This window comes from Colobus angolensis, unplaced genomic scaffold (assembly GCF_000951035.1).
Source record: "Colobus angolensis palliatus isolate OR3802 unplaced genomic scaffold, Cang.pa_1.0 Scaffold137, whole genome shotgun sequence".
NCBI classification, from domain to species: Eukaryota; Metazoa; Chordata; class Mammalia; order Primates; family Cercopithecidae; genus Colobus; species Colobus angolensis.
This window is the reverse complement of record NW_012114455.1, coordinates 4207400-4220828: the sequence shown is the minus strand read 5'-3', so window position 1 is coordinate 4220828 and position 13429 is coordinate 4207400. Positions and strand designations below refer to the sequence as shown.

Below are 13429 nucleotides of genomic sequence, written 5' to 3'. Positions count from 1 at the left end.
TTCCTTCCTTCTTTCTTTACCTTCTCTTCTCTTCTCTTCTTTTCTCTCCCCTCCTTTCTTCTCTCTCTCTCTCTTCCCTCCTCCTTCCCTTTCCTCCCTTTCTTTCTTCATTATGGACATTATAAAGTATTTAGCATTTGAGCAAAATTAATGTGGTATGCAACAATTTAGTGGCATTTCAGGCAAATCTTATACGTTTCTTCAATCCTGGGGAAAATTAGATGTGAAGACATAACTTACTTTTCCTTTCCTCATCTCCTTTATCCCTGCTGTATTGAAAGTATAGCTTATTGAACTCCACCTTTTAATTTAGATGATTCTCTGGTTATCATACCCATTTTTCTTCATTTCACCTAAGGAAAGATACTCAGCCCTAATGTTTACTGAGCACTTAGTATACGTTCCAACATCCTTGCTAGGTGCTTTGCAGAGACTGCTTCATTTCATCTATAATGAAGTTTTGAGGTGGGCACTCCATTCTTGCCATCCCCATTTACCAGGTGGAGACTCTGAGGCACAGTCATATGACCACCTTAACTCATGGGGGACCCTGATTAGAGCCAGTGAAATGTGAACCCAGAGCTTGTGATTGGAACTGCATGTCATAGGAATCTAAGTAACTCTCAGACACTTACACACATTTAGGATAGATTTTTCTGCTTAGACTGATTTGCTTATCTCAGAGAACACTGGATTAAGCCTGTTTTCTGAAGTGGTATCTGTGGATTACTGATTCATTGTTATGAAGATACTGACTTTGAAGAAAGGCTACCCAGGCCTAGTTTCCTGAGTATGTAAGTCAATCCCTTCTGTGACAAATATCAGGTTTATTTCTACTCCATGCCCGGCCTTGTGCTGGAGACCATGCCAGATACAGAATAAGCAATATGTAAGCTCCATTTTAAAAATTAACACAATTATCTTTACTAGAAAAGAGGATAAACATGAAAGACAATATAATTATTAAGTGGTGTAGTATAATCTATACATGCTTTGGGAGTTCAGGTAGGAAAAAAATGGTATCTAGAGCAGTGAGGGAAGGATGTTTCTCATCTGTCTTTTTCTCAAAAGAGGATAGATTTCATATTCCAGTGATCAAGTGTTGTTGCTGCCTTCAGAACTTAAAGGGAACAGACTGGGTAGTACTTACTAGCATGAGAGTAAGCAACAAACATTTAGTGCAAATGTCAGGAAAATATTTTCAATGGGGAGGAGAAAAATATATACATTTTCAAGAGATGTGGAAAGGTAGAAAACTCCAGAGTTTTAGTCTTTCTAGAGATTTAAAAGAGATTTTTTCTTTTTAGAGATTTAAAAAATAACTTTTCACTTTGAAATAATTCCATATGCATAAAAGTTTGCAAAACAATGTACAAAAAGTTTCCAAAACATTTGAGTCTTTTACAATTGTAAAAAAAACATAAAATGCAAATAACTCTTTGAAATTGTCTCTTGGTACCTCTGGTAATCCTTAATCCAAATGACTCCTGTTGATGGAAGAGAGCACCATTGCCAGTTTCTTGATCAAAGGGACCAAATAACTGGAGCCATATCTTCTTAGGAAAAGCAAGAAGCCTTGGCAGATGTGCATCTGGCATACGGTTCCTGAGACACCGACAGGTCCTGAGTTACTCAATTCTCCCCAGCCGGGTTTGTATTGCACCTGAGGTTATCAGCATCTGCTCAGCCTTAGCACAGAAATCTTGCCTGTTCCTCCCTGGGCTCTGCCTCCTAAACACCTGCCTTGTTATAATCACTCATGAGTTTAATCAAGTTAGTCCAGCGCTGCCTTGCTACTCACAGTGAAGTCCTTTGACCTGCAGCATCAGCACCACGTGGGAGCTGGTTAGAAATGTGGAATGTCTGGCCAGACCTCAGACCAACTGCAGCAGACTGCATTGTAACAGGATCCCTGGGTGATTCACATGCACATTACAGTTTAGGAGCCACTGCTCTAAAGAAAAAGCAAAAAGAGACAAACAAAAAAGCAAAAACAAAAAAAAAATGAACAAACAAGAAATTGTGCACTATTTTCCGCAGCGCTTTACTACTTCCTTATATTTGTATCTAGTTTCTAAAGCGTTACTCCACAAAAGATTGACATTATATCAAAAAGATGTTGGTTTAACTCAGGAAGCTGCAATATTTCGCCATTTGTGCTATGCAATCTTTCAATGAATTAGTTCCCCACTGTAAGAAAAATGCTCACTTCTTGGTTTTATGCATAACAATGGTACAAACAGACTACCATTAAACAGAAATTGTGGCTCTTTTCTCCTGCAAAATTCTTGACTAATGCTACTCAACCTATGATTATGAAAGGGAATCCTGTTTTCATGACTTGAATACAAGTCTTTAGAAAAAGAGATGAGGGATTTAGCTATCCGTGTTCTAGCTCTAACACTTAAATAACCTCTGCCATGTTGGGCAGTAGAAAAAAGTAATTAATATAAGCCAGTAGTGTTACTAATTAGTAACATTAGTAAGCATTTATTAATGCTTACTAATTACCAGGTACTATTGATAAAATAGCAATAATAACAATTATTATTTCTTGACCATTTTTACTATGTATACAGCATGCTGCTAAGTATTTGTGTTTTGTATAATCCTCCTCTATAACCCTGAAAGGGTTGGTATTATTATCTGCATGTTATAGTTGAGGAAACTGACTCTGAGGTTAAGAAGTTTGCTCACGGCCATGCACTCAGCAAGCAGTTCTATGTTCACCCATAGTATGTAACTCCAGGGTTCTTGATCACTGCTAAACACGTAACCTCTTGGGCCTCAGTTCATTGAAATAAATGAGAAGATTGATGAATTTTTTCCAACTCCAAAATTCATTGGATTTATACAATCTTTCTTTATATAAGAATGCTAGCAAGCTGTTTAGCATTATACTGAGAAATTGGAACCTTACAATTTGGGTAATAAAACAAATGAAACTCCACCATGAAAATCACAATCAGACATAGTCCAAGAAGTTGCTTGCTGGATTTGAGAGATCCAAGGCAGCTGGTATCTTTTAGTTCAATTTTAAAGGCGTATTATTGCAACTATCCAGTCCCTTCTCATTGTTCTTAATAAAATCTCTCTCTATTTATGGTGCCTCTCAGTTTTGTTGAGAATTCCTTTACAGCCAGAACCAAGTCTAAACTCTGGATTACGTGTGACATGCTTCACAGGCTAAGAGTCAAAATGTGATTCTTTAAAATTCTAGGCTCTTCAGAGGTTTCATTGGCAGCAATCATTGGGTTAGAGTTGACATTTTTAATCTTGTGGCCCTTCTTTGCATTTGACTTGGAAAAGAATCTCTTATTTCATGGCCTCTACTACAACCATTCTTGTGAAGCAAAGAGTACTTGACATTATTCCTCCAGCTTATTCCTTTTTCGTTTTAAGGTTCTAAGTAAAGCACAATCCTCATTTATTTATTCAGTTATTTATGAGTACTTACCACGCTCCTGTCTCAGGACTACGTCCTAAGGCCAAGTGTGATCCTTTGTTGAATTTCATGGTAAAATACAGGATTTGAGGCATAGCATTTGTACACAGGCCATGGCCACTTTTACTGTTAGGCAGTGTATTGAATACTACCTTTGATCTTCAGGAAGATGTTCTGACAGAAGCATAATTGACTAGAAAACTAGATTGTTAGTATTTCAAAGGTTTCAGAGACTAGGATTGGCATTTTCTTAGTTAGATTCCTAGACCTAAGAGTTGGCAGGTTTTAATGTATTTCCTTGATGCCTAGGAGAAGCAAGACCTTTCTGTCCATTGTTGACAATGCCGTTTCAGTACTGTATGGTGAGGGATTTGCTTCCACTGAGAGGGAAATGCATAAATAATAATCCATGAAGCATTCCTTATTTCTTAACTGCTGTGGTATACCAGAGTAAAACATCTTCTAGTCCTTCTCTTTTTCAGGAGACAGTAGTGAGCTACTCCTCAAGGAAGGGTAAAACAATATACTCTTTAAAATTATAATGACATGAGTTCATTTTAATATTCTAAGAAGGATTCGTTGAGCTATGTCAATTCATGTAGGACTTGAAAGTGTTATGCTTAATTAGGAGATGAGTTTATTTTTAGAGAAATAGGAGATGGATATGACTCATTTCCATTTAAGCAAGGGTTGGGGGAATAATTAGAGTGCAGTTGGGAAGAAACAAAGACTGAGATGTTAATTGTACTGCGAGTTGCTGCTCTGTGACCTTAGTGAAAGAACAAATGCACTTAGCTTAAGACACAGAAGCCAGTAGCCCATAATTCGGAACACTGCCTTCATTTGTCAGTGCTGGTTACTTAAAATAAGAAGGAATATTTACTACTACTGTAATGTTGGATTACTTAGTCAAGCAAATGAGGTTCTTACAGATTTAGTAGTAAGACAGAAAAACTATCTTCAGTTCTTCTAATCCTTCTTCTTTTCTACGCGTTGTAACCACAAAATTTACATGGGGAGTGAGGAATGTTCAGCTTTCCTAGATATGATGGATCTTAAACTTGAGTTCTTAGAGAATTGGACTTGAGAGCTTTTATTACAGTGAATGGTCAGGGAAGACATCTACTCAAATGATTTGAGAAATACGTGGGCTACTCATGAGAATCAGAAAGAACACACTGAAGCAGTATAGATGAACTCATCAATCTGGTGCATCCTTCAGTTTAGAGAAAAGTGCCATCTTGCTTGTAGTTAATGCTTGAGAAGCCTAACCTCAGGGTCACACAAGGACACACCTCATCATAGGGATTTTTTTTTTTTTAATGTCCAAACGATACCTTCACTCTCTTGGATAAGCTCAGGATGCACAAGGATTGTACACACCAACTCTGTTTCAAGTACTTTAGGTACTTTTCCTCACTTAGTAAACAGACGCTTGTTGCATGGCTGCTATGTGTCATCCGAAAAGACACCATCCTTACTCTCAAGTTACTGATCATGCAGGAGCAGAAACAGGCATAGATACAGGAAGTGTCATGAACTTTGTTACATTGTTACAGGAATCCCACAGAGGGGCATCAAGGAGGTCCATGCAATTGTCAAAGAGGGTAGAGGGGGAGGGGAAAGCTTCCTGAAAGAGGAGATACGCTGAGTCTTCAAAAATACATTTCCGGAGTATTCAGAAAAAATAAATTAAAAGTCTATACGTTGTAGATTAAAGATGTTGCCTTGGTAACCCAGGTGTTGCCTTTAGTTTGGCAAAAGTGCTGTTGTTTGGAGCAGGTTTTCTTTACATGGCTAGTTCTTTTGGAAGCCAAATTCTTTTTTTTTTTTTTTTGCAATGGAGTTTTGTTCTTGTTGCCCAGGCAGGAGTGCAATGGCAACATCTCAGCTTACTGCAACCTCTGCCTCCCAGGGTCAAGCAATTCTTCTGCCTTAGCCTCCCAAGTAGCTGGGATTACAGGCACGCACCACCACACCTGGCTAATTTTGTATTTTTAGTGGAGATGGAGTTTCGCTATGTTTGTCAGGCTGCTCTTGAACTCCTGACCTCAGGTAATCTACCGGCCTTGGCCTCCTAAAGTGCTGGAATTATAGGCACGAGCCAGCAGGGCCGGCCCTGGAAGCCAAACCTGTATTCCAAGCCAAAAGGACATGCTTTTTGTTTGAATTGATAGGAATCCTAAATTATTGACATTAGGATAAATGCTCATTGGAAATTTATTCAAATTTTGCATAGCTTTCAAAGAGGAAAGGCTGGGGCGAGGCGTGGTGGGGAGAAATCTACGTTTTCTGCCACAGCTTTATTGTGTTTTTGAATTCCCCATGCGCCATCTTCATACCCAGGATATGTTTTAACCGTAATTTCTTGCCTATGAAGCTAACATGAAGACCAGAGGGCAAGTTGAAATTTAAAACACGATGCCTTTGTCAGTGGGAGTCTAATTTTGGCTTGTCTATTATGGAATGCAGTTAGTCTATATGTATTCAAATACGGAATGCACATTTTCTTTGTCCCCAAAATGCTCCTTTTGGGCATTTAGTGGGAATGTAAAGTATTTTAGGAATTTTTATAATGACAAAGAATTGGGGACAAATTAATTATACAATAATAAGAGGCTCATTAAAAGTATGATACATACATACAATAGAATACTTGTCAGTCGTCATCTTTAGGATAGAGAGCCACATTTATCAACAGAGAAAAATGTCCATAGCATTATGTTAAATGTCAGTGAACAAAGCAGGTTACAAAAGAGAATGTGGAGAATAATCTCATGAAGGTAAAATTGTAATCATGTGTGTGTGCGACATCTATGTTCGTTTAGATACATTAAAAAATACCCAGAAGAATATTGAACAAATTATTAGTATAATTATCTCTACATGCTGAGGTTTCAGGTGATTCTAATATCCATCTGTGGCTTCTTTGTATTTTAATTTTTGCGGTAACATTGTATTAGTTTGACAAAAACAATTAATTTCAAAAGAATTTTTTTTTCAAAAGAAAAAAAATTTAAGAGTAATTTACTCGGTATTTACTTAAAGGCATAGTTTTCTTTTAGGAATACATAACCCCAAATGAAAAAGGCTTAACTGATGTCAAAGTTATCTAGAAATACAGCCAAGCAGGGTCAGAGTTGATGTGAACTGGATCCAGCCTTGGTTCAAGCCTGGTCTCTTTGGGATTTCTTGATCTTCTGCTGCCTTGGCCTGAACAGTCCCTCTCCTCCATAATTTTTCCTTTATTCTGTGTCTCTCAACCTGCCCTGCCCTCGCAAGCCCCGGGTGAAAAAAAGTGACATCCTACAGGTCCCGGCCGGGTTGCCAGCTTGGGGAGGGTGGAAAGTTGGAGAAGTGGTCACTTGCTCTACGAAGAATAGAACTTTGTAGAATCAAACAGAACCACAGTTTTAAAGTGATTTTTTGGACATGAGACACCCAGGTAAGCCAAAGTGTTTACTTTTTTGTCTTCTCCATCACATGCTTGTTTCTGTTCCTGCCATCCAGGGTGACGAGGGTGCTTAGAGAAGCATCTTCTCTCTCTCTCTTTTTTTTTTTTTGGCTTTTTGGCAGAAGAGAATTCCCTCCCACGTGACAACTGTTTGAACATCAGCAGCACCAACATTTTTCTTAGCATTGCACGCATTTATTGCGTAAGTACCAAGCAACTGTGGCATCTGAAGATTTACTCCCCAGCCAAGAACCATCCATGAGACCTGTTTGGGTGCAAAAATGATTTGGACACTTGGTAATAGACAGTCTAGAGAAGCATCTTCTCTAAGCACAGGAGGAGGCTGAAGACCAGGAGTCTGGTCTCAGCTTGGCCAATTAGCAGCATCGCCTGTCTTCCTCCTCATGTATAAAAAGAGGGGCTTACACGAAAAGAGATTGTACAAGTTTTCCAACTTACACTATTTTATTTAGCAGTTATCTATGTGCCAGTTACTTTCCAACACCGGACTAGGATCTAGGGATCTCGAGTGAAGAAATGAACTAAATCTCCTCTCTGGGGAAGCTTAAATTCTAACAGAGTGCACTTTGGAGAAGACAATGCACAAACACCTAGGTGTCAGAGTCGGGAGAAAGGTACTGCTATTCATATGCGGTGATGGGAAAAGCCTTCTTAGATGAGGTGGCATTAAATAGCTATGTGAATAGAAGGAAACAGTTTTCCCTTAGAAACGGATCATGAAGCAAATGGATTATTTCAAGTGGTTCTTTATCTAGACCTGCAATCTATTCAGATTCTCTATTTTGAGGAACAAATATATTCACATCTGATCTACCTCTTACATTTTTAGTCTTGTGAGACCAATTCTTTCATTTATTCATTCACTGATTTAAAAAACAATGAGTTTCCATTATGCCCCGTGGTCTGTCTTAAGTGCTGAAGACAAAAAAATGAAAAGGCATGGTCCCTGCCTTCGAGTAGCTCAGAATTTAGCAGAAGAGACAAACAGAAACAGATGGTTATAAAACAATGTGATACACACCGTGATAGAAATACACTTTGGGAACATGGACAAGGAGCCGCTAGCCCTGGCTGGGGTTAAGGGTGGCTCAGGAAGGATTCCAGGCTGCAATAACCTCTGAGCTGAGCCTAAAACCCGGAGGAGGCAGGGTTCACTCATCTTGAGGGTGGATGGGCATTCCTAGCAGAGGGGGTAACATGAGAAGGGCAGGGGCGCGAGACACGGCACCGCATGCCTAAGAAAACAAGAGAGTTCCATGTTGCAGTGGAGGGTGCAGAGGGCACGGCGAGACGGGGCTGTAGAGGTGGGAGGGAGCATGGGGGGCACAGCAAGCCACAGTCCAGAGCAGGGCAGCCTCATTCCGACTCACTTATCCTGCGGCTCATGTGGCGCAGGTCCTTTTCAAGAAAAATAAACTCAGCTCTGCAAGACCCTCTGTTACCAAGCGTCCAAATCATTTTTGTGCCCAAACAGGTCTCATGGATGCTTCTTGGCTGGTGAGTAAATCTTCAGATGCTACAGTTGCTTTGTATTTATCCAATAAATGTGTGCAACGCTAAGAAAAATGTTGGTGCAGCTGATGTTCAAGCAGTTGTCACGTGGGAGGGAATTCTCTTTTGCCAAAAAGCCAAAAAAGAAAAGAAAAAACAAACACTACTAAAAAAACCACCTAAACACTTCATTTACTTCTGCGAAGGTTTACGTCTCTAGCAGCTGTTCTGTGTCACAATCTACAAGTGGAAAAAGGGCGGGTTCTTTTTTCTTTCTCCAAAAAAATAATAAAGCAGCAATCCATTTCTGTCCCAGAGTTATTTCCTGAGACGAGAGCCCTTGAGAACCCTGGCAACTCCCTCTTGTCAGTTTCCTCTCTGGGCAAAGAGCTTTTCCCCAAGGGAAGTGTCATTCATACAGTCATAGCTTCAAGAATACAGTCCAGCACAGAGTGCACCAGATGTTGGGCCAGAGCTTTCCTCCCTCACTCTGTCAATGAGAAGAGAAAACATATTTCCACTGAACCCTTTTCCAGGAGTGTTGCTATGAGGGGGAGTGTTGTCTGGCCGGCAGACAGAAACCCTTGGTGTCTTTGAGCTGGGCTTCAGGATGTGGCTGCCAATTCCAAAAGTCCTTTCTCTTACAAATATGTAAGTAAAATAGACATTTGAAAGGTGAAGGTCCTTTGCCGCTTGTGGGACTCTAGGGATGATTTATAGGGCCATGTGGTTACACCTTGCTCTATGCAATCCTTCACAATTTCCTATTCACTGCACCCAGCAGAACTGACTGCTTCCTATTTCTTTTTCCATCTTGTTGGCCAACTACTCATCACATTATGCTGTGGTTGTATGTGAGCCTGTTGGTTCCACTGCCTGAAGATAGAGACCCTGTCTTTCTCAGCTTTTTCCCCAGTCAGATAGAATCTGAGGGCCATGAGGTCAGGAATCTTTGTTTACTGGTGTGTTTCAAGTGCTCAAGGCCGTGCCTGGCACATAGTAGGTGCACAGTGATTATTTACCAAATGAATAAACAGCTCACTAACAAAGGAAGCCTATTACATGATTGCTGGATGAATACAATCGTACTCCCTTATCTGTGGTTTTGCTTTCCGAGGTTTCAGTTACTCTCCCTCGACCAAGGTCTGAAAATAGGTGAGTACAGGACAGTAAGATAATTTGAGAGACAGAGAGAAACCACATTCAATAACTTTTATCACGGTGTATTGTTATAATTGTTCTATTCCTGTACTAGTTATTGTTGTTAATCTCTTACTGCATCTAACGTATAAGTTAAACTTTATCATAGGTGTGTATGCATAGGAAAACGCATCATATGTATGGGGTTCTGTACTATCTGAGGCCTCAGGTCTCCACTGGAGGGTTTTGGAACAAATCCTATTTGGGTAAGAGGAGACTACTGTAATCTCCTGAGGTCTGTGAGGACTCAGGAGATCCTTGGGGCTTTTTTTTTTTTTTGGAGGAAATCAGAGGGATGAATGTTTACATGAAACAGCATTCCCACATCACTGGGGGGAATTCCAAAAAGTACTAACTTCTAAAAGGTATTCGTTGCCCTGCAGGACCCTGGAGGGATGATCAACATTTCCCCAGGGAATTTGATTGTGGTTAAGCCATTATCAGTATGACACAATCAATGTTGTTAACTTTTATGTCTCATCCAAAGATCTCAAAGTAGATCAAAAACTTTGAAGTGGGATATATGGTTTGATGATGATTCATCAGGACTTTAAAACTTGATTCTAAGAGTAAAAATGAGGAACGCTTTGGTGGAAAAGGAGCCATGTAGCTCAGTGAGATGATCCTCACAGTGTATGGTCAGGACAGGCCGACCTAAACCATGTGACATGCATCTTACTCTTAGTTTCATGCTCAGTGCCTAGTACAGAGTCGGACCCATCATAGGTACTCACTGTTCTTGGAAACAAACACTGAACAGTGACCCCTGATGCAGATGTTAACAATGTCCCCGGCCTGGGGTACTTTGACCTTTTCCTGCTATTCAGCTTCAGCACTGAGGAGCTCTTCCTGGTTTTGCTGTAGTGACGATCAATTTCCTGAAAAACTAAAGGACAAAATCTTGATGAACATAGTCTAGCTATCCAGACCCTTAGTTAATTTTTAAAAATTAATGTTACTTTGACTGCATTTGGAAGAAAAGACAACAGAAAAAGGCGAAGTTTTAGTTAAAAACACAAGGCGTAGTTCTAGGATAAGATATGTCTTCAGGAGGTTTGTAGCTTACATCCCTTAACCATATGATATTAGTAGCTTTGTGGTTGTAGCTCTTAGGCAGTATAGTTTTATATTGCCAAGCCTGTTTAACTATATCATTTAAACATTTAAATATATTTCATATGAAAGAAGGGATCAAGATGGTGAACCAAACTGCAAATTGAACATAAGACATTTCTTAGTACTCAGTGTTTCTTGAAATGTATCAATTGCTTTAAATGTTAAGAATTAAGGGACAGGGCAGACAAATACAAACTGGAAAGCAGTGAAGTGAAAGCGTCACTTCCTAACAATAAGAATTTGGCCTCTGAGTGGAATGCCTAGGAATTTAATCTTCAAGATTATTCAAGAATGACTTTTTAAATGCATAGTATAATGTTTACAAAAGTGTGTAATGCACTTTCGAAAGTATTTAGGTCAACAGAGATGTTTGATATATAATGATGACCAGTAGCTAGCTGGAAAATCCCTTTAGCCAGAAAATTGCTCAAGCATTCTAGTCACTCAGACTTCCAATGTAGAAAATAGCTCTCAACAAGAGTTATTTAATAGCTCTCCTCGGCAGGGCGTGGTGGCTCAAGCCTGTAATCCCAGCACTTTGGGAGGCCGAGACGGGTGGATCACGAGGTCAGGAGATCGAGACCATCCTGGTCTACACGGTGAAACCCCATCTCTACTAAAAACACAAAAAAACTAGCCGGGCGAGATGACGGGTGCCTGTAGTCCCAGCTACTCCGGAGGCTGAGGCAGGAGAATGGCGTGGACCCGGGAGGCGGAGCTTGTAGTGAGCCAAGATTGCGCCACTGCACTCCAGCCTGGGCGACAGAGTGAGACTCTGTCTCAAAAAAAAAAAAAAAAAAAAAAAAAAATAGCTGTCCTCCTTTTTTCAAGATGAATAATGTTCAACCCCTTTTGCAGGGTTTCTCTGTTTATCTGTTTCTTGGGGTACTGGGTAACATACTTCTTCAGGAGAGCTTTTTCCATCCTTCCCTTCTCCAATCCTTTCTCTGTTTATTCCTTTATCAATTAATTTGTGCCCCAACTATGTATTGTATGCCTACTTATGTGCCAGGCCTGGTTGTGGGTCGGGGAGACACACAAAAACTTGTTCCTGCCCAGAAACCCTACACAAATGTGCCTCTTGTGCACTAGTTTGCTGCTTGTTGTCTGCAGTGTGTAGACATGGTCTGTTATCCACGTTACCTTGCAACCAGGGGACTGGTTCTGTCGAGTTAGTCACTTTATCTTTCTGAATTTCCATTGTTTTCCCTGCCATGTAAAGAAGTGAACTGGTTGGTTCCTAAGGAGACTCTTAGTTCTAAGGTTCATGTCCTCCTTGTGGATTCTAGTCCACAAACCTGTGAGCATCCAGAGGCTCAGCGAACGCCTTCTCTCACACAGGTGCTGAGAGCAGGATGAGCTACTTTGTGGATTCTGCTGGGAGCAGCCCTGTCCCTTACTCAGCGGCTCGTCCTGCAGTGGTGGTGAGTGGTGGCCCCTTCCCCGCCCCTTTGCCCACGCAACCTTCTCCCCTCCTCCCCATACTTCCTGTATCCTGACTGCCAGTAGACAGAGAAGCCAGGAACCTGAACTCCAGGGTTTGAATCAGCTTTGAATCTTACTCAATTGTAAGATTATGATTTTATCAGCATGTAAAAGAAAACCAAATACTGATGGATTTGCTGAAGAAGTTTTAGTATGTTTGAGTTTGAGAGAAATGACTGAAATATAATGAACATTTAAAGCCAGTTGATTTTCACTGCGCAGTTCATTTGATGAAGATGCTTTACATATTGATGTACCTTATTCCTATACATATTATAATTTAACTTATTTTTGGCCTCAGCCATAAGAAGTCAATAATGCAAGTTTTCTAATCACAGACTTTAAAAGTTAAAATGGAATATGACAATAAGTTTATGGAAAAATTTCATAAATCCTAGAATAAGAGGGGACAAAGAAACTTTAAAATAGGACTGGATAAAGTTTTTTGTCCATAGGTGAGAAGACCCTTGCCCAAGCTATATGCTGATCAAGAGAAATGCTTTGACAAATTTCTCAAAAATGTATTGTGTGAGGGATCTTATAATGTTGCCATTGATCAGTTCCAATGTTAAAAGTAACTAATATCAGCAATTGTGTCATTAATTATTCTTTCTAAATTCTGTTATGTTTTTATCCAAAGATAGCCATCATAAATGTTGAATTTTTTTTATATGCTTATAGCAAAATACAGACAGCTAAGTTTGTTTTATTTTATTTTTTTTCTTTTTCTTTTTCTTTTCTTTCTTTTCCTTTTTTTTTTGAGACGGAGTCTCCCTCTATCGCCCAGGCTGGAGTGCAGTGGCACAATCTTGGCTCACTACAACCTCCACCTTCTGGGTTCAAGCAATTCTCCTGCCTTAGCCTCCCGAGTAGCTGGGATTACAGACCTGCACCACCATGCCTGGCTAATTTTTGTATTTTTGGTAGAGAAGGGGTTTCACCATGTTGACCAGGCTGGTCTTGAACTCCTGACCTCAAGTGATCTTTCTTTGAAATGGAGTCTTGCTCTGTTGCCCAGGCTGGAGTGCAGTGGTACAATCCCTGCTCACTGCAACCTGTGCCTCCCGGGTTCAAGCGATTCTCCTGCCTCAGCCTCCCGAGTGACTGGGATTACAGGTGCCTGCCACCACGCCCAGCTACTTTTTTGTATTTTTAGTAGAGACAGAGTTTCACCATGTTGGCCAGGCTGGTCTCAAACTCCTGACCTCAGGTGATCC

The 13429-nt window shown here is 40.2% G+C and overlaps 1 protein-coding gene across 1 annotated transcript in view; it reads left to right on the top strand.

Moving 5' to 3' along the window:
- The window catches only part of ETS1 (v-ets avian erythroblastosis virus E26 oncogene homolog 1), a 130071-nt gene that overhangs the window by 2481 nt on the left and 114161 nt on the right, over nt 1-13429 (top strand). The window contains exon 2 of the mRNA XM_011934653.1: nt 12069-12151. Within this exon, the coding sequence (XP_011790043.1) occupies nt 12083-12151 (69 nt within the window). The 5' untranslated portion in view covers nt 12069-12082. The remainder of the gene's footprint in view (nt 1-12068; nt 12152-13429) is intronic.